This window comes from Aulonocara sp. 'chitande type north' Nkhata Bay, linkage group LG1 (assembly GCF_057382095.1).
Source record: "Aulonocara sp. 'chitande type north' Nkhata Bay isolate Kocher_YH1m ecotype deep benthic linkage group LG1, A_spYH_male_GT1.1, whole genome shotgun sequence".
NCBI classification, from domain to species: Eukaryota; Metazoa; Chordata; class Actinopteri; order Cichliformes; family Cichlidae; genus Aulonocara; species Aulonocara sp. 'chitande type north' Nkhata Bay.
Genome location: NC_141344.1, coordinates 711,461 through 737,423, shown reverse-complemented (window position 1 = coordinate 737,423; position 25,963 = coordinate 711,461). Strand labels below are relative to the sequence as shown.

At 43.4% G+C, this 25,963-nt stretch overlaps 1 protein-coding gene and 1 long non-coding RNA gene across 3 annotated transcripts in view; one reads left to right on the top strand and one right to left on the bottom strand.

Annotated features, from left to right (window-relative positions):
* The window catches only part of tshz3b (teashirt zinc finger homeobox 3b), a 29,271-nt gene extending 28,261 nt beyond the window's left edge, over positions 1–1,010 (bottom strand). Inside the window, exons 1-2 of one of the 2 annotated variants that reach the window (XM_086271439.1) lie at positions 562–1,010; positions 1–341 (exon numbers count right to left, since the gene is read on the bottom strand). In XM_086271439.1, the coding sequence (XP_086127565.1) occupies positions 1–40 (40 nt within the window). In that variant the 5' untranslated portion in view covers positions 41–341; positions 562–1,010. Of the gene's footprint in view, positions 510–561 lie in introns of those variants that run through there. The other variant, XM_086272180.1, reaches the window with a different exon arrangement.
* Positions 269–25,963, top strand: LOC147338422 (uncharacterized). The gene is made up of 4 exons (XR_015126331.1): positions 269–1,005; positions 24,604–24,664; positions 24,880–24,941; positions 25,445–25,963. It is a non-coding gene; the product is annotated as an uncharacterized LOC147338422 (long non-coding RNA).

Here is a 25,963-nt window from a genome sequence, read left to right as displayed (position 1 = left end):
CTGCGGCGCGCCGCGGCGCTTGCTGCTTCCTCCGCGGCATGTCGGCTCAGGAGTCCGGCGGAGAGTCGCTCTGAGTCGGCGCTGATCCGAGGCAGCCCGGGGGCTCCGCGGAGCTCCGGCAATGTGCCCCCCCGCTGCTCTCAGGACTCCCGCATAGAGCGGGGAGGGTGCGTGGGGAGCGGGGGGGGGGGCAAAAACTGCAGAAAGGAGATTTAAAGAGGTGACGGAAGACCGGCGGGAGTCCCGGTCCGTGGCCGAGCCTCGGCGCGCCGCTCCGGCAGCAGCAGGAGGAGCAGCTCCGCCTCTTGAGTCGCCGATGAGTCCGAGCTGCAACAGGCGAGCTGCGGGGACAAAACCGGAGGACAAACCGGAGGACTGCGTCAGTCAAAGTCCGCAAACCTGCCGCGCGCGCACTGAGCGGCGCTTCGTCTCCGGTTCAAGCTCCGCGCTGAGCGGCGTCACGTAGCTCCCTCCTCCCGACCTCCTCTCTCCCTCTCTCTCTCTCTCTCTCTCTCTCTCTCTCACACACACACACACACACAAACACACACACACACTTACTTTGCGGGCTGGGACTTCGCCGCGTGCCTCCAGGTGATCACGCGCACTTCTTCAGAGCGGGAACAAACATCCAGAGAAAACTGCTTCTGCACCGGGAGCGGAGGAGCGGAGGACCGGAGGAGGTGTTTGTCCGCTTTGAAAAATCCGCTGAAGACAAGTCCCTCACTCACCGTGTGCGCGTGAATCGATGAGATGCGTGCTTGATTGGATCTCCCTGCTTGCAATAATGTGCATGAGGAGGAGGAGGCTCGGGCTGCCGTTGAGACTTGCTCCTTCTGCCCAGGAGCGCCTCCCTCTGCGCTCCTGCTAGAACAAGGAGCCGTGTCCGCGCGCAGGTGAGCTCCCTCAGGTGAGGCCACGGTGAGGAGGCGCGGAGCCGCTCGCGGACGAGAGCAAAGTTTGGAGGAGGAGGTTTTCCGGCGCTCGGATCTTCGCGCAGACCCGGTGAGTGTCCCGTGTGTGTGTCGGACTGAGCGCGAGCTGCTGCTGCTCCGTTAGATCCGCCCCAGCATCTGTCCGTCTCTCCATTGGCGCATCCATCAGTGTCACACACACACACACACACACACACACACACACACACACACACACACACACACACACCACTCCCACTACGCGCACGCGCTGACTGACACGGTCCACTTTGGGAAATCAAAGCTGCGTTTCTTCTTCTGTGAATCAGAGAAACACGGAGCCACGCGGAGAGGACACACACACACACACGCACACACTCACTAAACACGCGCGTGTTTATGAGGGAAACAAAGTTTAACCCTCACGTGACCAAACTGAAAGCGAACAAACACATTTTTAGATTTTATTCAAAGATATTTCACATGTTTGAGAGTAATCTGATTACTCCGATCAGCTGTGTGTTTGTAGAAAGCGTAGCCTTAACACTTTTAAAGGTACTTTTAGTCTGCAAGTCAAACTGCGGCAGATGTGCACACAGATGTTAGCTGATTCTGTGCACTGTGTGTGTGTGTGAGATGTTGAAATCAAAGTAATTTTTTCAGATTGTTTTTCTTCTGATTTTAAAGTTTCTCAGCAGCTTCATTTAAATTTGGACTTTTATTTATTTTTAATTTGGTTTAAACTTTTTGTTTCACGTGAAAACATCAGCGCGCGCCGCACAGCCGCCTGCCTGCTCCTCTCTCTACAACAACAAAAAAAAAGAATAATATTAATTACATATTACAATAATACAAACAATCACAATAATTATTGTTATACTAAAATTATTCATAATATTAGTAATAATGTCAGTATAAAATAATTATAATTATTGATATAATAATAATTATTATTAGAATAATAGTTATTATTAAATATATTAATGATAATAATTATAACTATAATAATAATAATGATAATAATCATTACTATTGTTGTTGTGGAGGGGGGGTGAGGACATGTATCGCGGCGGGTTCATCTGTGAGGAAACGTCAGATGTCCGCAGCCTTTTCTGCTGCGCGTGCACGTGACAGATTTATTCTGAAAAAATGCGGCATAAATGTGCGGAACATCCGCAGTTATTTGGAAAACAGGAAATGATTTTCAAAGTTAGAGACAGAAAAGTTTTTTAATGGTTTTTTAAGCATGCGGGGAAAATCGACACACACGCCTTACTGCGTGCGCGTGTGTGTACGGGTCGGATTTTACGCAGTTTTTGCGCAGATTCCAGTTTGTTCTTTTTTTAAAACAACGCAAAAACTCAGAAACCTGTCCGGGGTCACTGATGGAGGTGACGTTTTTATGGGTTTGTTTTGTTAATTCACGCGCGCGCGCGCGCGCGCGCGCACACACACACACACACACACAGATTTGTGAGCTGGGTGAAAATGATACATGAATAAAAACAACGGACGAAAGTGTTCACGGAGCTCTGAGCTCACTTAAACTGACATCCAAAATCAAAACTCTCAGCAGTTTTTTAGTATTCACAGTTTAAAATGACTCAAACACAGTTTGTTGATATTTTTAAAGACTGAAAATAATTTTAATGTTCACACAGAAATCAAATTGATCAGTTTATTAATGATCTTCTAGTAAACTGATCAGTTTCTGGTAGATCCATTTGCAAACATTTTTCCAGTAAAATGGTTAAAAATCAGGAAACTTAAATTCAGCACAGATGGAATTTCTCTCGTTATCTGTTCCTAAAAATGAGACCAATAATCTCTGCAGGCCCCTCGCAGTCTGAGACCAGCTGCTTCATCCCACCGTCTCGGCCGCCGCCTCCAAAATAAAAGACAACAAAAAGAAACCTGGCAAGCTTGTGCTTTTATTTTACAGAGAAGAGAAAAAAATCATATTTGCATGAAACCAAAACAGGACAGGCTCTCCACCTGAGAGCTCCCTAACTCCCACAGAAGGAGCTGAAGGGGCAGGTAGCCCCCCCCCCCCCCCCCCCCCCCCCCCACACACACACACACAGACACCCCCACCCACACTGTCCTCACTCCTCCTCTTCCTCTGTGGGTGAGTTGCGGAGCTAGCAGGGTTGAGGGGGCAAGTGCTGACCAGCCCTCTTTCTTTCTCTGTCTGCTGTTATTAGGTCACCACACACACACGCACACACCCCTCTGCTCTCCTCTGGTCAGTGCTGCCACCAGGGAGTGGGGTAATTTAAGCCCTCCTTGATGCAGCCTATTCATCACTGTCCCGCGCTGCGCCTTCAAAATTAAAGTCTGATCTCCAACGTTCAACTGGAACCAGATAAAACCCGGCAGAGGTCACAGACGGAGGGCCGGGTAGGTCGCAAACCGAGCCGAGGCTCAGCGGGAACACAAAGTCGCCGCTCGAAGTTTTATCGTTGTCTTCATCGTCTTCATCGTCTTCATCATCTTTATGTTGGTTTGTTGGGGGGAGGGTGCAGGTCAGGCTGAAGCCTTCAGATGATTCCCCACAAATCCAAACTGTGAACTCGGCATTAAGAACAGAAAAAATGCTCCCCACGATCGGGGGAAGCATGCTCGAGCGGCGCTCAGAGAGGCTTTTTCTAACAGACCTGATCAGAAACAAACTGGGAACTTGTTAAACCCCTCGGCAGCTTTTAAAAGCTCCTCGCCGTTCCACATCTCAGCTTCACAACTGCTGCTGGGCGGAGGGTTCCTCCCCCAGGAACATGAATTTTTATGAATGCAAAGAAAAGTGATAAAAATGAGGCAGCAGGTCTTGAGGATGAAGCTGGGTGTCCCTTTCAGTCGTGGACAGGGGTCAGAGGTTACTGCTCGTGTCATATGGATCTGTGTTCCCGGGATTCTCTCCCTGCTCTAACTGGAAACCAGTCAGAAAAATACACCACCAGTCTCAGCCTCCTGCTTGCCAGACATATGAGAGAAAAACTGTATTTTCATATTAACAAATATTTAAAAGTGATATTGTTCGTTGTTTGTCTCTGGTTTATTGGTGGCAGAGGTGCATTTGTTTTTTTTTTCAAATTTTGACTTGTTTTTAAAAAAATCAAACTGGATAAACTGGACTCGATTGAAACTCAGAGAGGACGGGACGCGTTCATTCAGATTTCCTGTCGGCCGAGCAGAGACGCGTCCTTGCTTCAGAGCACGTTTCAGTCAGCTGTGCTGGGTTTTTTTCTGGCAGGACGGAGAATTAAAAATTTAGTGAAATGAGAATCTGCTCGCTGCACGAGGATCGTTAGAGGAGGAAAATCATCTGAAGCGTTTCTTTGTGTCCTTGCAGCCGCCGAGCCGTCACTCTGACTCCTCTAACGCTCACGCTAAAAGGTAAAAAAATGAAGCGACGTTAAAACATTTAACACACAACCACACACAATGGAGAACAGGCAGGAAAATGTGTGTTTTTACGGCAGTGCGGTGAGGATATTTTTGGCTGCAGGTATTTCTCAGGAAGAGTTTGTGTGTCTGATGACTTTGTTTTTATCAGCGTACAGTAAGACGGCGCACCGCTGAGTGACTCACTGCTTCCTCCTCACTGCGAGTGTGTGTTTTCTGTGGAAGTGTGTGTGTGTGCAGAAACCAGGCTGACAGCTGCAGCTCATTACAGGCACTATTACTGATGGGGACTGCTGGGGGAAATTCCTTCTTCCACAGAGCAAGCCACCCTGTTTACCACACACACACACACACACACACACACACACACACACACACACACACACACACACACACACACATATTCATAAAGTGGAGCTTCAACATCTGTAAGCAAAACAAAAGGAAACAGAAACATTTCTGTTTCCTTTCACTGTGGAGTGGAACACTGAGAAAAACATTAAAACATGAATGGAGCTCCTGCAGGAGACGCGATCGCTGTCTCCGGGTACGAGCGGCCTCCTCGACACAGCGTCCGCACCAGTGCCGTGAGTGGGTGCGCACGTAAATACAGACACATCCACAGCCACGGGCGGAGCACTCTGAGAGGAGATGAGATCATCCACACACAGTCAGAGTATACAGTGTCCAGTGACGTTAATGAGAGGGCTGAGAGCCAGACGCACATGTGTTACAGTCATTAGGACAGACTTCAGGCCACTGTGCTCCATTACTGAGCCGCTTGCAAACATGGGGGGTTTCTCAAAGCCATGCTCAGGGGCTCCATCACAGGCCTAAATGAACCCCCTGAGGTCTCAGTCGCCGTTAGACACAACACGACCAAAATCCGAAGACTAACCCGGATAATTCATTTTTATTATTAAATATATTCTTTTTGCAAAACAGGAAATATTCACTCTGTCTCACATGCGTCAAAAAAAGCTCAGATGTTTGCTAAAACAGTTCAGGTCTTTCTCTAATTCTAATATATCAGGGTGATTTAGGCCACAGCACAAAAAAATCTGCCCAAAACCCTGGCTTTTGGTAATTTAATTACATGTAAAAGTACTGAGAAAAAATTTCCTTTGAATGAATCGTGGTAAAATAAATTTCCTTGACTCGTGTGCAGTCAGTTTATATCAAATAAACTTTAATGATTAATTACTGGAATAAATAAACTTTGATATTATATATTTCAGTTGCATTTTACTCACATGTTTACTGAGGGGTAAAAATATATAATAATTTTTTGAGTGAGTGTAACACAATAACTTACTCCAGCTTTCAGTAACCATTTGGTTTGGCTGGTTTTGTCCGCTCACTAAACAAGCAGATTATTTAAAAACCATTTACTGTTTCTCGTACACCTGTACACAGTCTTTCCATTTGCTGACCAGGTGGATGTTAGGAGTTCAATGCAGAGAGATTATTTTTCATACATGCGATGAAGAGATGTTCAGATACTGCAGCGTCCCTCCCTGATTAAACTTTTCCAGCTGAATGTTTCAATTTTCAATTTAATGAAAAACTCAAATACCCAGTGTGGCTGACAGGTGAAAGGAAATCTCTTCCTCCCAAACGCCTCCCATCAAACACTGTCTGCCTCTTAGATCTGATGTGGGTTAGCCATGTCTACGTCAAAATTTGCGCTGAAAGATGTACATACATACATCGACCATCCATTGAACATCCATCAACCATCCATTGACCGTCCATCTACCATCTATTGAACATACATCATCCATCAACCATCCATCACTCGTCCATCTATCTACCATCAACCGTCCATCTACCATTCATCAACTGTCCATCATCCATCAACCATCCATTGACCGTCCATCAACCATCTATTGAACATACATCGACCATCCATCGACTGTCCATCTACCATCTATCGACCATCCATTGACCAACTATCGAACATCCATTGACCAACTATCAAACATCCATTGACCATCCGCACACACTTAGATTTGATTCATTTTAAGGGCTTTAAAGGCAGACGTAAGATACTTATTTATTTTGAGTTTACATTCCTCAGTGCGTACAGGTTCAGTGTGGCTCAACCTACTCTGCTTGTTTCCTGCCCCTTGGACACTATTCCTCCCAGAGCTCTTCATGAGTTTCTACTGGTCATCTCCCCTGACTTCTCCGTTATCAGTCAGTCACGATCATCTGGGTGATCCGCTGGTTTAGATCATTACTAATTGCAGGTCCTTTTGCAAACTTCAACTCGTTTCTTAAATCCCAGAGAAAACTGTGGCCCATCAACTGCTTACAGCTGGTGCAGCCTTCGACAACACTGAGTGCACTATTCCCACTGTCATACTTAATATTCACCAGCCATCTCTAGGGATGGGTATTGTTTAGGTTTTATCTGATACCAGTGCCAAACCGGTACTTTTGAAATGGTGCCGGTGCTTAAATGGTGCTCGAACCGGTGCTTAAAGAATGGAGAACACAAACTTTGTCCAAAAACCTCTCATGTGTAGCTGTTTTTTTGTAAAAAGATAATAATGTTAGCCTTTTCTGCAGCTATAGGGGTTATATAGTATCACTCTTGGCTGGAAGCAGTGCTTAATCAATGGAAAAAACACAAACTTTGTCCAAAAACCTCTCATATTTAGCTTTTTTCCACTTTTTCTTTGGTCATTTTAGCCTTTTTGGCCAGGGTGAAGGGAGTATCTGCCATCAAACAAGAAGACAGCCGCATGTAGCTATGATGATGTTTGCTAGTTCACCTTACATGCATTAATGTAATAACGTGGTTAGCCTACTCAACGTAAATTACACACAAACAACATTAAGCTACTCACGCAGAGAGGAACGGCTGCTGCTGCATCATCATCCTCATCATTTCTGCTACACTGGCAGGGCTAGGGGCCAGGACTCTCCTCCTTGGGTTCTTGGGAGATGTTGCTAACTCCGGGTCCAATAACAGGCACCACAAGCGCAGTAGACGTGCAGGGTGTGAGGTCTCGCAGCAAGCTATCACATACGGTGTATTTCTTGGCTTTTAAAAAAACGCTATGCGTCGCCAGGTGTTTCATCATATTCAAGGAGTTACCTCCTTTGCACAGTATCACCTTAAAGCACTTGTTGCAGGCTGCTGAGTTTGCATCTTTTGCTGTGAAGTACAGCCAGACTTTGACCGCTTCGCTTTGGGCATTTTTAATCTGTAGCTCTGCTCTAAAAGAACGTACGTACCTGGGCCCGCCTACTATCCTTGAAAAGGTAAAATGATTGGCTAGAATCCAAAGTGTATGACATCACTGGAAAAAAAAAGCACCGAAATAAAGCACCGAAATGTGCGCTGCTTTTCGGTCTGGTTACTACCGTTTATGTCAGAACCAGTGCCATAATGGCAACGGATACCGGTACCCATCCCTAGCCATCGCTAATATTAAGTATGATATAACGATCATCTCTGCACATATTGGGTGATACAAACAGATACAGAAGACCTAAGATACCACAGATTGCTTCATAAAGCATCTAACGACATAATGATGTCATCCAAACGTCATCTCTTTTTGTCCGGCACGTTTGGAAGCAGAATCATGGTCCGCATGCTTTGTTGTGCCAAGCACATCAGCTTTGACAGTATGAGCACTGTATTTATTTATTTGTTTATTCACATTATTACCTGCATTATGCAAAAAAGCAGAGGAATAGAAAAAGAAAAGGGGAGAAAAGACGAGGGTGGTTGAAGAGTTGAGGGTGAAGCCAACAGTCATGCTGGCCTCCACCAGCATGATGCTGCCCATCATGCTGGTGGAGGCCAGCATGACGGATAGCTCCGTAGGAAGCGTGGTGGCCCCATGATCGGAAGGTCGGGGGTTCGACTCCACTGAATGGCTACCCTGAGGTGCCCCTGAGCAGGGTACCGTCCCTACACACTGCTCCCCGGGCGCTGCATTGATGGCTGCCCACTGCTTCACTGGGTGAATGGGTTAAATGCAGAGGAACTATTTCCCTATGGGGACTAACACATACACACATTAGGGCTGCTCAATTAATCGAATTTTAATCACGGTTACAATCTGGGCTTTCAACGATCATTAAAAATGACTGAGCCGATTATTAGCCCCTCCCTCATGCTTTACTCTCGCGCTGCTTCGTGTGGCAAATCGAGCGCACCTCTCTGCATTTCGAACACGTGTCACAACAATTAAGAGCAGCGGTCCCCAATCCCCGGGCCTTGGACCGGTACCAGTCCGTGAGTCGTTTGGTATCGGGCCGCGAGAGTTGAGGCTCAGGTATGAAATGTCTGGTTTTCAGGGTTTTTATCGGTTTTCAGCGTTATTTTGTTATCGTTTTGATTGTTAAGTCGGTTTTCCTGGGTCTTTTCACCTGTGTTATGAATAAATCTTCTTTTTTACGGTACCGGTACTAGTTTTATTTTGTTGTATTTATCCGCGACACCTTAAAGGCCGGTCCGTGAAAATATTGTCGGGCATAAACCGGTCCGTGGCACAAAAAAGGTTGGAGACCGCTGATTAAGAGGACCCGAGGGAAGCTCGGAAAGCTAAGCAGAAGTTATTTGGAGAGGAGAGTGACTGCCGTTGGTTGAAAAGAGAGGTAAAAAAAAACTTCAGTGGTGTTGCACACTATTTTATATTATTTTTAAAAGTCATTATTCAATACATTGTTATTATTAACCCTTTAAAGCCGGTCAGAGCAGCACGCTCTGTTTTGTGTAACTATTTTTAAATCCCTGTAGAACCTGAACCGCGTAAGCTAGCGCAATTTTTTTTTGCATATGAAACTGGAGGAGTTGTACTTACATCTTATGCCATCAGCTTGTCCTAGGTCATGGTTTCCTTCCACATATAGCTTTGCAAAAATTGCATAAAAAGCGCTTGCATGAACAAAAACATAATATTCCAGAAACACGTTTTGCCGATCCGATCAGCTGTTCGTAACACTTCGCACATGTCCGCCATTTCCTGCCCGAAACCGGAAGTGACGTCATTTTCGCGGAAAATGTAGTTTTTTACTTGTAGGCCTTAAAAGCCTATACTGGTGCTTTTATAAGTCATGTTTGACTTTTCTCAATAGTTTCTGGGATGCTTAGAACTCAAATTGCACTGCTGGAAATAGTTTATTTTGATGCACATGCTGTTTTCTTTGCAAATTTGCATCATAGGATTGTTTTTTTGTTTTTCCTGCAGTATATAAAAATTGCTGTATCTCCAAAATAAAACTATGAAGACACTCAAAATAAATTTCCTGTTGTTGTAAACTATTTTTTGCAACTTTTTTGTATTTAAAGTTTTGAGGGATAAACCTCTTAAATTTCTCCAAGTAGAGATATATGTAAAAAAAAACAAAAACAATTTTTAATTTTTTTGTAGTTTATTGCACTTTTTTGCAATTAATGTAGTTACTATGGACTTAATGCATACATATTATTAAAATATGGGCTATAAAAGTTGTATTGATGTATAGCAACTTGAAATGCTCCCACAAATGGCACTACAACATGTAAAAAAATAATATAAGCTCTGGCGGACTTGTTTGTATAGTAGGTCTTAAAGGGTTAAATAAATATCGTCAAATAATCGAGATCTCAATTTCAGTGAAAATAATCGTGATTATCATTTTTGCCATAATCGAGCAGCCCTAGTATGATGGATTATGTAGAAAAAGTAGAATTGGGCTGAAAGATCTATCGCTTTATCACCTATTCAGGTTGTAAATCGTGTTTTTAAAAAGTAACTAAGTAACTAAGTAATTAATTACTTTTGAAAATAAGTAATCATTAAAGTAACGGGATTACTTTTTGGGGAAGTAATCAGTAATTAGTTACTGATTACTTTTTTCAAGTAACTTGACCAACACTGCACAAGACACAATAAACAACAATGGGAACTTTAACACACGGGAACACTACTGACACACATGAACCTAATGACAGGGCAGGGGAAGGGAAACTAAATACAATGAACAAAGAACATACTGGATTCTTTCAAAGTAAAACAGGAAACATGGAGACGTAGACATGACACACAGGGGAACCTGATAAACCATGAACTAAACTGCAAACTAAACATGGCTGAATAACTAGATAACTGAAAAGAAACTGGAATACAGATGAAATATCAACACAACATGAAACTCAGAAACACTGGGTCGCATGACCCAGGAACATGACACCTGGCTACTCTTTGGGTCTCCGAAAGGACTGTGACAGTGACCTCTGACCTCTGTGCCGGTGGTCCGGGTCTGCCTGGAGATTTCCTCCATCTCAGTCCTGGTAAGCTGAAGTTCTTGTACTCAGCCCTCAGAGCTTCTCCAAGGAGGTCAGTCAGGACTGATCATCTGCGCAGAACCTCAGCATTATTTCTGACCAGCGTCTGAAATCTCACATCTCAAAGCTCATCCAGTCTTTTTTTCATATCATTCAAGAAACATCACAGAATTCTGGCCTTCATGGCATCGCCCCTCCTCTTTCTTCACCTCCCTGCACGATCGTGTCACACTGTTATTAATGACATAACAAGCTCTTCATGGACTTTGTATATCATTAAACACCAGCGGGCCTCTCCGATCTTCTGATCAGGTCTCCTGACTGTCTCGCACTGTGGTTTTAAATCCAGAGGTGATCACACTTTCAGTCTGTAGCTCCTGATCCTTAGAGCAGCCTTCCTCACCCCATTCAGGTCGAATCTTTTAAACGACCTCTGAAAACCTATTCTTACATTAGCTTCTTAGCTTTTTGGCTCTTCTAATGTTTGTGTGTGTGTGTGCATGAGAATGTGTATTAGACCATGTGTGTTGTATGTTTGATTGTGTACGCTTAATTTTAATGTGTAATTTTTGTCAAACTGTGAAACACTTTGTAACAGTGCTGTACAAATACAGTTATTCTTATTATTACATTATGGCAGTTAAGGCACATACTGTGTGTGCACTCTGTGCTGTCGTGTAACTGTGGCATTAATCAGCCTCTTAAACTGGAACAGGCTGCTTTTATTAATTATGTTCAATGAGACGGTGGTGGTGCCACTCTCAGCCAGCCCTCCCTCCTCGTTTAGAGGCACCAGTCACTTCCTGAAGGGAAGACAGCATCATTACAGCATAATGAAAATGGAGTCCAGTGAAGTGCAGTACAGAGTTCAGAAGGGACTCGTGCTTTAAATCCAGAGGTGACTTTTCTTGTGTTTACAACTTGTGTAAATGGAGGAAAAATCACTGCTGTAAGCTGGGACTGTGTTCCCGCAGATCTGAGGCATATTAATGGCTTCGTTTTAACACAAATGTCAATATTATGAAGGAAACACTGATGATCTTTCAATATATGAATTTTGTAGAAATGTGTCTGAAAACCTGAAACACTGCAGAGCGCTCCGCTCCTAACACATCGGCGCTCCTCCCTCCACCTGACGGTGTTAGGTTCTGCTCTGTCTCTGAAGACAGCTGAGTGTGTTTAAGGTTTTTAAACCTTTTTTGTTCTGTATTTTTTACATGATCAGAATAAATTGGGGAAAAAAACCAGTTCTGGTTAAATTACCACTGGTTGCAATATAGCTCCCACAAAAGTTTTTTTTAAATTCAGTTTAATGCCACAAATTTGAAAAAGTCAAGATTGAAATCTACGACTGGAATACTGGAAACTATGAATACTGCTGAGCACAGCTGTGAGACACGGACTCATCACGGTGCCTCTGATAAATATCGACAGGTTTAAAGAGACCGAGTGAATCCAGCCTCACATTTATCAACAGCGTTTCTCAGCCAGTGAGAAAATCTTCTGCTGCACGTCAGCCTGCTGCCCCCCCCCCCCCCCACACACACACACACACACACTCTGAAGTGATACCCTGTCTCTGTGTTAAATGCAGGCACCCCGGGGTGCACCGGCCACACTTTCTCCTCAGTGACGGGCAGCTGGGGCCCTCGGGCCTCTGCGCTTTCTATCTGCTTTGACATCTACGTCGGTGTCACGGCTGCTCCACGCCTGCCTGAATTAGTGCTTTGGCGCTGGGGCTGAAACGGCCAGCGGTGTGCCCTGCCCCGGGGCCAGAAGACGAGAGGTCAATCTGCTCAAATGATTTTCCACTTCAGCACAGAGCAAGGACTCGTAGCTCTGGCACGTTCAGGAACGCGGAGGCTTCCGTACGCCGCCTGCTCCTCAAACGCTCAGAGGTTGAGTTTGATCTGCGCGGACAGACGGCGACGAAGCGCGGAGACGGCAGACATGTGCTGACCAGCAGATCGCCATCATCATGCCTCTGACCACGCTCAGTGATGTGCTGTGTGTGAGTGTGTGTGAGTGTGTGTGAGTGTGTGTGAGTGTGTGTGAGTGTGTGTGTGTCAGTGTGTGTGTGTGTGTGTGTGTGTGTGTGTGTGTGTGTCAGTGTGTGTGTGAGTGTGTGTGTGTGTGTGTGTGTGTGTCAGTGTGTGTGTGTGTCAGTGTGTGTGTATGTGTGAGTGTGTGTGTGTGTCAGTGTGTGTGAGTGTGTGTGTGTCAGTGTGTGTGTGAGTGTGTGTGTGTGTCAGTGTGTGTGTGTGTCAGTGTGTGTGTGTGTGTGTGTGTGTGTGTGTGTAGTCCAGAGGAGTTTGTAAAGGCTTTCTGTCTGAGGTGTCAGCCTCCCAGAGAGAGGATCAAGTGCTAAGCTGAGGACTCAGGAGCTCAGTGCCAGCTCTGTGCACGTGTCCGTCCAGTAGCGCGCGCACACACACACACACGGAGGCAGTGACACATCCCTTTATCTGTAACTCCGGTGACCACAAGTCTGACTGCAGTCACCCCGCAAAGCTAAATCCACTCACTCAAAGGCCAGATCAGTGTGTGTGTGTTGGGATGTTCAGAGCTTCTGCAGAGAGCAGAGCTTTTCTCCTGAGGGGGAAGTGCAAAGTTGAAAGGCCAAACACACTTGTGGGGGGTCAGCGAGCAGCCTGGCAAGCGGAACAGAAACCTCACAGTGTGTGTGTTTATATTTGCCACACACACACACACACACACACACACACACACACACACACACACACACACACACACACACACACACACACACACACACACAGCGTGGTATTACTGTTATATTACCATTAGAAAACATGATTTCTCTGTAAGGATGACACATCAGCTTGTGTGTTATAAATCAAACATCAGTGACGAGCTGATGTCTCCTTGGATCTAAAACTTTATTTTTCAGATACAAACTGGTTTTACGTATATGCTCACGGGAAATGTTGCAGAAAATTCTTCACTGTGACAAAACTGAAGCAATAATGAGCTGGTCCTGACGTTTCTGAACAACAAAAGGAACAAAGAGATTCTGGATCATCAGGTTTTCAGGAGGCAGTGGCACGCCGGTTCGGTCAAAGCTCAAGACGTCAGTTTGAGCTGTTCTACGTTTATTTGATACAAATACATGTTTGGGTGATAAAGGGGGCGTCTGCCTTTGAACACACGTTCTGCTTCCTTGTGTATGAAACACACCTTGCAGCAGCAACATGAATTTCATTCACACTCTGTAGGAACACAGCTGCTGCCCTGTTACACCTCGCTTTATGGCGCTGTAAAGGGAGGCGGTGCATGTCGAGGCGTCCGGCAAGCTACACGCCAGCGCGGAGAAACGCGTTAAAAGCTGAAGCGTGTTTGTCTTTCTCGCAGTTCAACTACAGCACGAGGACCGCCCTGGCTTCTTCTTCTGTGGTGTGCACAGATTTGGGAGACCTCAGCTGGAGGTATGAGGGCACACACACGTGCAAACCTGTAAGGCCAGCGGACACGCTGCTGCTTGCTGAGTAGAATTTTCGCGCATCACGCACTACTCCACTTTCACATCAGACTCACACACACATCGTTAAATCTCTCAGTCTGAGTGAGTGTGTGTGTGTTTGGGTGGAGATGACAGCAGAGAGGAGGAAGTACACAGGAAGTACATTAGTTATCACTCCCCCGTCTTCTCTACCTTTTCACTTCTTATCACCAGCAGACGTTTCAGAGCCGACCGAGCCGCCGCTCTTCCCGCTCTCGCAGTTCTCTGCTCCACTTTCATGTCGTCGCTGCGATCCAGATGACACTTGGCAAGCCGCAGAAGCCGCAAGACAACTAGATGAAATATTTAAATGAAATATGGCAGGGGTATGAGAGGTGAAGAAAGGATGAGGAGTAAGTGATAGAAGAAAAAACGAGCCGAGGAACAATACTCCAAGTGTCAGGGATTTCTTTTCTTGGCTCGGAGAAGTGATGGGAAGTGCAGATGAATTGGCTTTGACCCGGGTGTAGCCTGAAGACACAGGTATAACTGTATGAGCTCACACTAATGTGTCCTGGAATGATCAGAGGATAGTCTGAACCCTTCAGCTTCAGGCAGCAGCACTGCAGTCCAGATGGACCGGATAACGGCTCTGACCCCGGGCTCGGTGCTTGTACGGAAGCTGGCGTGGCACCAAAGATGGGCGGGGCCTAAGTGCAGTCCTGTCATTGTGTCAACCTTAGTTTTATGAAACCAGACAAGTGAGGTGGAGATCTGCCAATCACAGGTAGCACCGCCCAAGGCCCGCCCCTGCTTGCTGCTCCTTTGTGACGCTACTTTGACACTTCCTGTTACGCCCCTCCCCCACTCCCCCTGAGACTGTAAATAGTATCATTTGTCTATAAAGTTGTTATTACACGTGCATCTCTGCATAACATTGTGTCCTTATTAACATTAAAGAAAACAAAAAACAAAGAATAACTTTATTAAGATTGTTTTTTAGTCTGTAACAGATTTAAAGTGCATGTAGTAGTACTGCAACTCTCTAAAATACTACTACTACACTTAAAGAGCATCAGTTTGTCTGAAATCAAAAAAATAAATTCTTATTCACACTATAAACATTTTTTTGACCGACTTGATTCAGAAAAATAAAATTAAACAAAATTTAAATTGATCAGCAACATTAACTACTCAGCAGACGGCCTGGCCTCGTCTCCCGTTGCAGTCACAGTGAAGCCGAGCGCCACATACGCCTGGGTGGAGGTGCTACAGGAGAACCAAGGGGAGCGTTAAAAATCTGCTTGTTCCTCTGTAGCACACACGGGTCAAACAGCCTGACCTGAACCGTCACCGACCCCTTGTCGTCTCGAGGTGAGCGACTGCAGGCCGCAGCCCTCCTCTGCAGCCGTGTGTCTGTAGGCTGATTCAAACAGTCATACAGGAGGTCAGTTTTATTTTTCATATTAGTTATGTTTTTATGTCAAGTTGCACATTTACTCAGAGGACAGGGTCAGGACCTGTGAGGGGTAACGTGATGATCTCACAATAAAAGTCCTTATTCTCTGAGCTGCAGTTTACATTCATCTGTTTCCCGCTGCTCTTCAACCGAGGCTGAAGGAGATCAGAAAAACAGTAATCTGATAATAATTCATAGTTTTTTATTAATCAGGAAGTGAAGCTGGACTGTGTTAGTGAGCGTGCCCTGAGCGCAGGAATAGTAAAAATCAAAAACAATAAAATGAAACCTCTTTACTGAAAACTGTGTGTGTGTGTTTTACACAGTTAAATATCTTCTTATTTTCTTAAAGCTGTGAAAATATTATAAACCAGGATCAAAGACAAAGCAGGAAAATCCCACCGTAAGTCAGCAGTGTGCCGCAGTCATGTGACCTCAGCTGCAGGTCTTCGTTACTGAGCTGATTTTGTCTCTCTGTGAGCAGGTGAGCGATAGAATGAAGCGTAATATCCAACAACGTGAAACAGATTCTTATCTGACTGCAGATCGAAGCTCATTCAACTTTATTCAACTTCACATGCAAATCAGAACAGCAGTCGCCTCAAGGTGCTTCATGTTGTAAGGTAAAGACAACAATAGAGAGAAACAAACAGACAGCCCCCTGTGAGCAAGCAACAGTGGGGAACGAAGAACTCCCTATTTAACATGAAGAACCCGCTGACAGAGGGAGGGGAGGGAGGGAGACGGAACAAAAAAAAGGTTCAGTTACTGCAGAACAGCTGAAGCCACCTGACAGACACCACACCTGATCTCAGGTAACTTCAGCAGGAGGTACCAGAATAATCTGTGATGGATGGATCCAGACAGGTGTGCTGTGACTGAGGTGTCCGCCTTCAAATATTCAAGTTCATTATTCAGGAACCTTTAATCTGACTTCCACTCACTGTCCCAGTCTTCGTGGATGTTCTCAATGTCTGCGTACACAGTGACATCATCAAAGACAAACCAGCTGTTCTTCTTCTACTCGCTGATGTTCTGGAGTCCCTGCGTCTCAGAGTGACGTTTTCATAAATGTGCATGGGTGTAGTCATGAGAGCAGGAGAAGAAACCCTGCATGCAGTAGTCGCAGTTAAGTATTACTTCAAATAAACAGTGTGTTTCCCGGCGCTCGGCTCTGTGGACAAATGAAAGGAAGAAGGAACGCAGGGCTCTGATTGGCTGCAGATGTGAGCTCAACTCTGGCTTTCGTTAGCATCCCGCTGCCAGGAATATTTGCTTCAATTCAATAAATAGAGCTGTTAGGAGCAAAGCATTTCCTCGTCACCATGTCGGGGTTTCAGAGCGGATGTTTCACGTCGGGTGTTTTCCCCTCAGCTGCACGCTTGCAGAAAACACTGGAGAACAGCTGCAGACTCACAGCTGCACATGTGGGTCCGACGAGGACTCGAGGCACAAATACTTTAGATTATTGTGAAGAGTCAGGTATTAAAGAAGGGCATAAAATGAAAAAGAAAAAGGCTCTTAACTATTTTAAATATTACTTTTACTCTGTATTAAAACATCTCAAAAGAGAAACAGTTTCCACCTCTGCAGGTACACCAGATAAAAAATGAGCTGCTTAATTTAAAAACAGACAAACATCCAGCTGTTCGTGCCAGTTTTGTAAACTAATTCTTTATTGAAAGGTAAAAAAAATTAGGATTGTTAGAGGAAAGCACCCCAGAGGGTCATTAACACCACCCAGAGGGTCACTGGCTGCCCTCTCCCCACGCTGTCTCAAAAGACACCGCACACCCAGCCACTCCCTGTTTGTACAGAGCAATCAGTGAAAGGACAAATACACTCAAACACAGCTTTTACTCAACTGCAAAAACACGTCTGAGTGCTGCTACAAAATACTGATCACTACGCCGCTCTTGAAATGATCTATGCACTGACCAAGGTTTGTGAATGTTTGTTTGTGCATGGGGCTCAGGCCATTGTCTAGGTATAGTATTCTTATTAGTACAGTATTTTATTTTGATTTTATTTAAATTTCATATTTTTATGCATGATGCACTGATCGGAGAACACTTTCAGTTTCGTTGTACCTGTGACAATGACAATAAAGACTAAAGTCTATTAATTAATTAATTTAACCTGAGTGTGCATCAGCTCTGCGTAAAAATCACATTTCCTGTCCTGTATTTATATATCAGGTCTTTAAGGAGCTGGATGTTTGGTGAACAGGTGGAGTAACTGTCCTCCATCAGATCAGCGCTGCTCCTCCTTCTCCTCCTCCTCTGTGCCCTATCAAATCATTGCATGGAGATATCCCGGTGATCCAAGAGGGCCCGGTAGAAAGGTCATGGAGAGAGTCCGTAAAATGGATGAAGCCTAATGATTAGCTCAACCTTTACCTAATCAATAATCATTTATCCAACAATATCACCGGCAGCCATAGCCCCATTTGCCATTAACCTCGGCGCTGAGGAGAGGAGCAGTATTGTTTCCCGTGGCAGCTTTATGGTGCTCAGATGAGTGGTAGGCTCCTGTGCTATTAAAGGACTGCAGGTATTTTAGCGCAGCGCTGTCGTATAATCAGCCTTTGAATGATCCGAATGATTCAGCGCGTCGCCGCCGGGCTCTTTTCACTCCAAACATTATGAGAAAGAAATATTAAAATACTTCTGTCAGTCTTTAAAGCTTTAAAAATGCATTTTGTTTCTTTGCTTCCAGAGAGAGAAACAATCACTTCTGTTCAGCTTTATTTGATCTTTTCACATTAAAATACTGTAGCATGAACACACACACACACAGTCTCCTCTGTGTCTCTCCATGATGCCATCTTCATCATAACCTCTCCCTCTTTATTGCCTTTAATGACTCCCTCTGTCTTTTCATTAATCGATTCTCGCTGACATGGTCTGAATTATTTTCCAATTACAGCAAATAAAAGAAACAGAGAATCCGCTGCGAACACATGCCTGCATGTATGTTTGCATCTGACTGGAGCTGCACACACACACACACACACACACACACACACACACACACACACACACACACACACACACACACACACACACACGCACACACACACACACACACACAGCAGGGGAAGCTATAAAGGTCAGAGGAAGCCAACAGCTCTCCTGAGTTGACACTCCTGGACGGTGTGTGCGTTACAGAGGTGCGGCAGTTACACATGAGCAGAACGCACCGACACACTCAACACGCATCCAGAACACAAGTCAAACACACACTGATGCAGAAAGTCTGCAGCAGTAGAAACGAGGAGTCTGTCTGCCGGTCCGAGCGATCTCCCGCAGGTCATTGATTTAATAGGTTTCAGCAACCAGGCGAGAGTGAACCGCCTCCTATTCTGTTCTTTAATCACATGACTCGAGCACACCATTCACACTTTTGCTTGAAAATGTGCACAAACTCGTAGTCTCAAAAAAAAATTTACCATGTGAAATGAAAAGAGAAAATGTTCCCAAAGAAGCCGATCTGAGCACTCGGCAACCGTCGCAGTAAAAACTCTGCTGACGAACATAAATCCCACCGGAGCAAAGGTCCTTAAGGTTAGACCGCACCTTTTACAACCTCTGTTTAGCAGAAGTGATGTAATGGTAGGATGGCCAAGATTTTATTTAATTAATAGTATTTACAGCTTTACAGAGCTCAGTTTGTTGGCGTGCCCCATACACTATACTGGTACACTAACACAGTACAAACTAAGTAATTTCAATTTAAGAGATGTGACCTTGCTTATTTTCAGACACATATGTGCATATATATGATAAAGATGGCAGAATACAGAAATACTGTAAACCATCAAAGTCTGCCAGAGCTTATTTTTTTGGAGCATTTCAATTTGCTATGCATCAATACAACCTTTATGTCCCAGATTTTATTAATATATATATGTAAGTCCATTAGTAACTACATAAATGACTAAAAGTGCAATAAACCACAAAGGCACTGAAAATCTTATTTGTTTTGTTAACACATATTTTTTCTAGATACAGGAAATACTGAAGTGTATGAAAAAAGGTTGCACGAGATAGCATTAAATCAGAGGAGATTTATTTTGAGCGTTTTTATATTTTCATTTTTTTGAGAAATACTCATTTTTATAAACTGTAGCAAAAATTAAAATTGGTATAACTGTGTACAATTTGAAAAAAAACAACAACTACATCAAAACTTGATGTAGTTGAGAGAGACTTGAGAGACTTCCAACTGCCCTCCAAGGTGCTCAGGAACTTTTACTCCTGCACCATCGAGAGCATCCTGGCGGGAAACATCTTAACCTGGTTCGGGAACAGCACCATGCAGGACAGACGAGCTCTAGAGAGGGTTGTGCGGTCAGCTGAGCGCACCATCCGCTCCGAGCTCCCTGACCTGCACTCAATCTACAGCAGGCGGTGCTGGACCAAGGCCAGGAAGATGGTGAAGGACCTCAGCCATCCCAACAACAGACTGTTCTCTCTGTTGAGGTCAGGAAAGCGATTCCGCTCCCTGAAGACCAACACAGAGAGACTGAGGAGGAGCTTCTTCCTGCAGGCGATACGGTCTCTCAATCACACCACCACACAGTACTGACCCACACATATGGTTCTTACACACACACTGGACTTTCTGGACTTTGGTTTTGCACAACACTGGTCACTATATTCTTCATTTCCGGTTAATACTTGTACAGCTGCTGTTATTGTGTATATATTTATTTATATTTAGATTTCTTCATACATTCTTATATAGTTCTATATTGTGTATTTTGTTGTACAGTTATTTTATTTTCAACTTTAATTTATATATTTTATCTTATTCTTCCCAGTTAAATTTACCCTTCATTCTAATTTGTGTTGTACAGTTATTTCATTTTTAACCTTAATTTATATTTTATTCCTTCCTAGTTAAATTTACCCTTTTTAATTTTTCATATTTATTTCCTATCTTATTCATAGCCTTTTCCTTTTTTGTTCTCTTTAGGTCACGAGCAGTTGTCCAAGCATTTCACTACATATCGTACTGTGTATGACTGTGTACGTGACAAATAAAAATTTGAATTTGAATTTGAAAACAAACAATTTCCAACAATACAATCTAAATTCTCAGTGTCCCAAAAACTGCTTCACAGAAAGTCAAAGGTGATTTTTCAACAGCACCAGTGGAGGTGTGACAGGCTTTGGAGGTCAATGAACGCAAACTCATTAGTGGAAGGAAACAGTGACTTGGGATTTATTGAACGGGTGATATGTAAGTGCGGCTCCTCCCATTTTGTGTGCAAAAAGGAATTATTATTCTAATGTATTTGGTTGCAATTCTACTGAAATTTAAAAATAGTTACACAGACGGGCGCTCCCATTGGCTATAAAGGCTTAAAACAACTAATACAAGAAATTCACAAAATGTCCCAATGTTCAGTGAGTCCGAGATCTCGGTTTGTGTCCTGTACATCACACAGCTACAATAATGTCAAAATCAACCCATTTAAGTTAAAAGAGGAAAGTATTTGTCTTCCCGACAGATGTGAAGCTTTTCAGTCAAATTTCATGACAGGGAGAAAAAATGAAACTCACAGTGTGAGCGCTGTCTGCCGGCCTCTTGGGCTAAAAGAGAAATATACACAAACAAGGCAGAGGGTAATTCAGTGCACATGATCATTAAAAAAAGGAGCAAAAAGAAGCCACATAAACACATTAACAAATGACCAAATATAATTTCATTACCAAATTACAAAATACAAAAATAACAGCACATAAGTAATTTTCCAGTTGGACGTAAATATTAGAATATGAATAGAATTTATACTATAATATAATATAATAATATATATAATATATAATATAATATTTATATATTATAGGCTTTTATCTCAGCTGCTGCTTCATGCCGTTCACTGTCTGGTATGGCACCGTCGTTAATAATCGTATTGATTCTTTTAGAAAGCTAAACATAAGAATCATTTATTCCTATTGCTATTTATAAATCATTCAACATTTAGCTGTCTTTTTCAGCCTGAATCTACTCGTTTCTCCGACTCATAGAGCAAAACTGGTGAACCTCTCTCATCAAACAACTGTAACTGGGATGGAGCAAATAATCCCAGATGTGTAGCTTCAGTTAGCACACAGCCCTTGCCTGTTTTCAACTGCCCTTAAAAGAAAACAAATTTTTTATGGTGTGTGTGTCGGGAGGGATGGGTGGCACGGGGTGCAATGCTCAGAGAAAGAAAGTTTGAATTTTTCAGATTACAATTTTTTTTTACTTCAAAAATTCTTAGGTTTGAATATTTTTGTGCAAATTCATCGTTTTTTCTCTGTCGTTTTTAAACATTCTTCTTATTTTGTTTTGTTTTGTTTTACCTTCAACAGCCCAACATTGTAGTTTTGCACCTCTGAGAGTAAAGAAGCCACTTGGATGAGTGACAAAACATTTCCCCCACTGAATTTCCTTACCTGGATGATTGAGCGTGCATCAAGACGTCATGTGTCTGGCGTGTGTGTGCTTGGACGTCCTCCACTGTCACTGAGTGTGTTTTTATAAACCTGTCAAAGAGGGGGTGTGTATCTGTGTGTGACTGTGTGTATATATGTGTGTGTGTGTGTCCTGAGCCGTCCTGGCCTCTCCCCCGTCCCTCCTCGGAGGGAGGGGGTGATATACGGAGCTTTAATTGTCAGGTCTGGCCCCCACATTCCTCGTCTCCTCCATCCTCCAACACTGTGTCACTTTAACAACCACAAATTATCACTGCGATGGAGATCTCCGCCTCGCCGCGGCTCTGCGAGGATACAGAAACACTTCCTTCAATAAATTACACACACACACACACACGGTCATTACCTGCCTGCAGCCCTCTCCCGCTGCACTCGGCGCTCTGACTGACATTTTTATTGTGTCGCCTGAAGATGGGAGCAGATCTGACTAAAAGGGGCTGAAATGACTCCTCGCCATCATGCGACCGAGGTTATTGATCCTCACAGAGCTGAGGGGGAACGCTGATTGGCGGAAAGCGACCTAGGATCATTCCTCCAACAACATCTGACTTCATCTGATCAGAAGGAAGAGTTCTGTGAGGCTCTCTCAGTCGTTCTCCCTAAAACCAGAGACAATCAACTTTCTCTCTCCGCGTTCATGTGGTTCATTCTTATATCGGCACTAAACAGAAATAATTCCAGCCAGCCAATCGGATGCAGCCTAAGTGCTTCAGCATGGTGAGCAGAGCCGGGCTGATGCTCTCCAGCCGACGGGATGCCACGTAAGTGTTTCAGTCTGTCTTCAGAGAAGAGCCGTCCAGGTCCGGGCTGCTGCCTAATCAAACGCAGACCAGAAACAGCTCGGACTGATTTCCTACATCTTGACATGATATCCTGAATTAATTACCAGAACTTGAATAATATATAAAGGAAAAATAAATGTCCAACACTCAGGGCGAACACAGAGAGGCTTCAGAGCACACATTCTCCCCTGTGTGTGTGTGTGCGTGGCTGCATAACCTTCGCAGTGTGTTTCCACATTGTTCTCGTGTGTGTTCAGGATTCACACCGAAGGCAGCTTCACACACAAACTGTGACAGAGTTTATTCAGGATGTATCCAGTCGGAATAATTAACCCCAGTCTGATTTCTATGGAAGTTTATCAGCTCGGAGGCGCCCCCTGTCCCACAGCTGGGGGAGGGGGAGTAAATGCTGTCTCTGTTTCAGACAATAAACTTCATAAAGTGTACTGTAATGGAGGCAGAACAAGCACTCCTTTGTGTTTTAGCCTCACAGAGGATCAGTGTTACACATTTTGTTCATGTTGCTCATTGGTTTATGGCTGTCTCCTCTATGAGGGTTTCTGTTTTCATAAATTTATAAAAAAAAATAGATATTTTTAAAAAAAACTGTTGTCAAACAAAAACAAACAAAAACTTTTTATCACCTTTGTCAGCAAAGGCCTGGATTTTAATCATTTAGCAGTATTTAGTTTCACAGAGCTCAGTTTGTTGGCGTGCTCCATACACCACACAGGCACACTAACACTAACGGTTTAAATTACAAATCAAATAAATTCAACTTAAGAAGGGTTCACTGACCTCTTTAGTTTGCTTTACTCATTCTCATTAGACAGACTTATGGTGAAAGAGAAAATATATGCAAACACGGCAGATGGTCATTCAGTACACCTGGAATACATCAGCAGGAGATGTTTCAAATCTTTTTTGACCTCCACAATCACTAAACACAACATAGCACACATCCTTTGAAACCCTGCTTGTCGGTTACAAAGAAACTGCTTCGTAAAAACAAAAATCTCTTTGTTTTTAGGAGAATATATTCTCCTCTTATTCAGATAAGACAGCAAAGATAAATGAGCTGACTCAATTCCGTTGGTTGCGATTTTAGCCCATTTTTGGGAGTGCTTCAGCAGCTTAGATTCATTTTCAGCACCCCCAAAATGAATCTATGCACCCCCAAAGATTTCCTACGTTTTTTTGACAATATTTGCTGTTTGTGTGACACACTACTAAAGATATAAAAAGCATACAGTACTGTACTTGTTTGAGACGTAACATTTTAACAACAAAAGTATAGATAACCCCCCTCCCAAAATGGTTTGTTCCAGCTCTCCTCTCCCCTGCTCTGGCTCTAGCACCGTTGCTGCCATGGTGGCTGAGACGCAGCAGAGCGGAGGTGTAAGTGCCTGGCTTAAAACAGGACATATTAGCTGCATTTAACCTTCAGTTACTCTTTATATAGTTAGGTAGGAGTCAGAACATGTTTCTTTTTAGCTGAAAAACATTACACTAGGTAACCTGCAGTGTTGAAAATGTGTTTTCCAACATTGTTTGCTACCCTACAATCCGTCCTGCTCTGTGGTAAATTCAGCGACATTTGACTGTCCTGTTGCTCCCATTGAAATGTATACAGCCTTTTTAAAATCTAAAACTTTAAATTGTCCGCAGCCTGCTGTTGTTACTACTGTCCTGTTTGAAATGAATACTAACTGACTGAATGCCCATTAACCTTATAACTCCTGTTGTGTGTGTGTGTGTGTGTGTGTGTGTGTGTGTGTGTGTGTGTGTGTGTGTGTGTGTGTACAGAGAGACAGCCAGGTTCATAATGGATATAAGGGCGTTTTTTCAAAAAAGGAGCCACATTCAGGTAAGAGTGTAAAATCAAATGATCCGTCAATCAAGAATAATGTTGGATCAGTGTTTCAATATTTATATCTTTTATTAGATGTTCATGTGGTTTGGTTATTTTCCTTTTGACTGAAAGTACACTGAGAGAGGATTTTTTGTTATTGATCTTAATAGTATTTTTTCATATTAATGTAATTTTTCATCTAATTGAATCTATTTGTGTATGATTGTCAGTCCAAAGGGGGAGAGAGGAAAGAGGGAACGTGAGGAGAAAGTACAAGGTCAGGAAGAACCAGGTAAGCAAACAGACAGGGAGCAGTGACAGGCACAACAGAACTGTTAAACTGACAAAGAGAAAAACCTGATTTTACTCACAGTCTGGAAGTTGTGTCCTCCCTGTATTAAAGCTACTAAACAGAATCTGCTAAACAAACTGGGTTGAAACCTTTTTGACCCTCTTTAACAACATTCCAACATAACATTATCATTGATCGGGGAGATTAAAATTAATGATATATTTTAATGGGGTTCAGCCACAGCTCTACTAAAACCTCAGCCAGTAATAGGTCGGCCAACTTTTGGACCGTCCAGTTGTCTGTATGACTGCCGCAGTACGTGCATCACATGTGCTCACTATCAGAAAGAGCCAAACAGCCCTGGTGGAGCGAGGAGCTGTAAAGAGAAGCAGATGCTCTGTTTCTAAAAATTTTTAAGCTTGTTTCAAAGATTCTGTACTGCAGCTTTAAATGTTTTCCAAAAGCACACACACACTTATCAGTGTTTCTCAAACTTTTTACAGTGTGGACCAGCTGAGAAAAATGTCAAGCTCTCCTAAGGACCACCATGAAAGCATGAAACTCATAAATCTTACAACACAAAATTAGTTTCTGCAGTAAAGATGTTTTCATGCATGGTATACATTCTACCACAGGCAAAGTTGCCTCCATTTTTACATTTTTAAAAAAATATTTTGTAATAATTTATTTGTAATAATTTATTCTGTTTTGGAGTGTTTTTTATGCATCTGTATTATATTAAACACACACATTCAAAGTGAATCTCTGTCCAAAAAATGCACTCAGTTTACTTTTTACTCACTATGAGCATCATTCATTATTAGTAATTCAGGTTAGGATATGTATTTTTTTTATTCCAATCCATTCTTCTTTTGCAGCATTTAAATAAACTTTATCAGATTTGATGGTTTTGTTACAGACTTTTCAAAAAAGTGTTTTTCTTTTCTTTCACAAATGTGGGGATTAAATGGTGTTAAAATGTACAAAAGAGTGATGTCATGTTTTGTGACAAGGACCCAGGC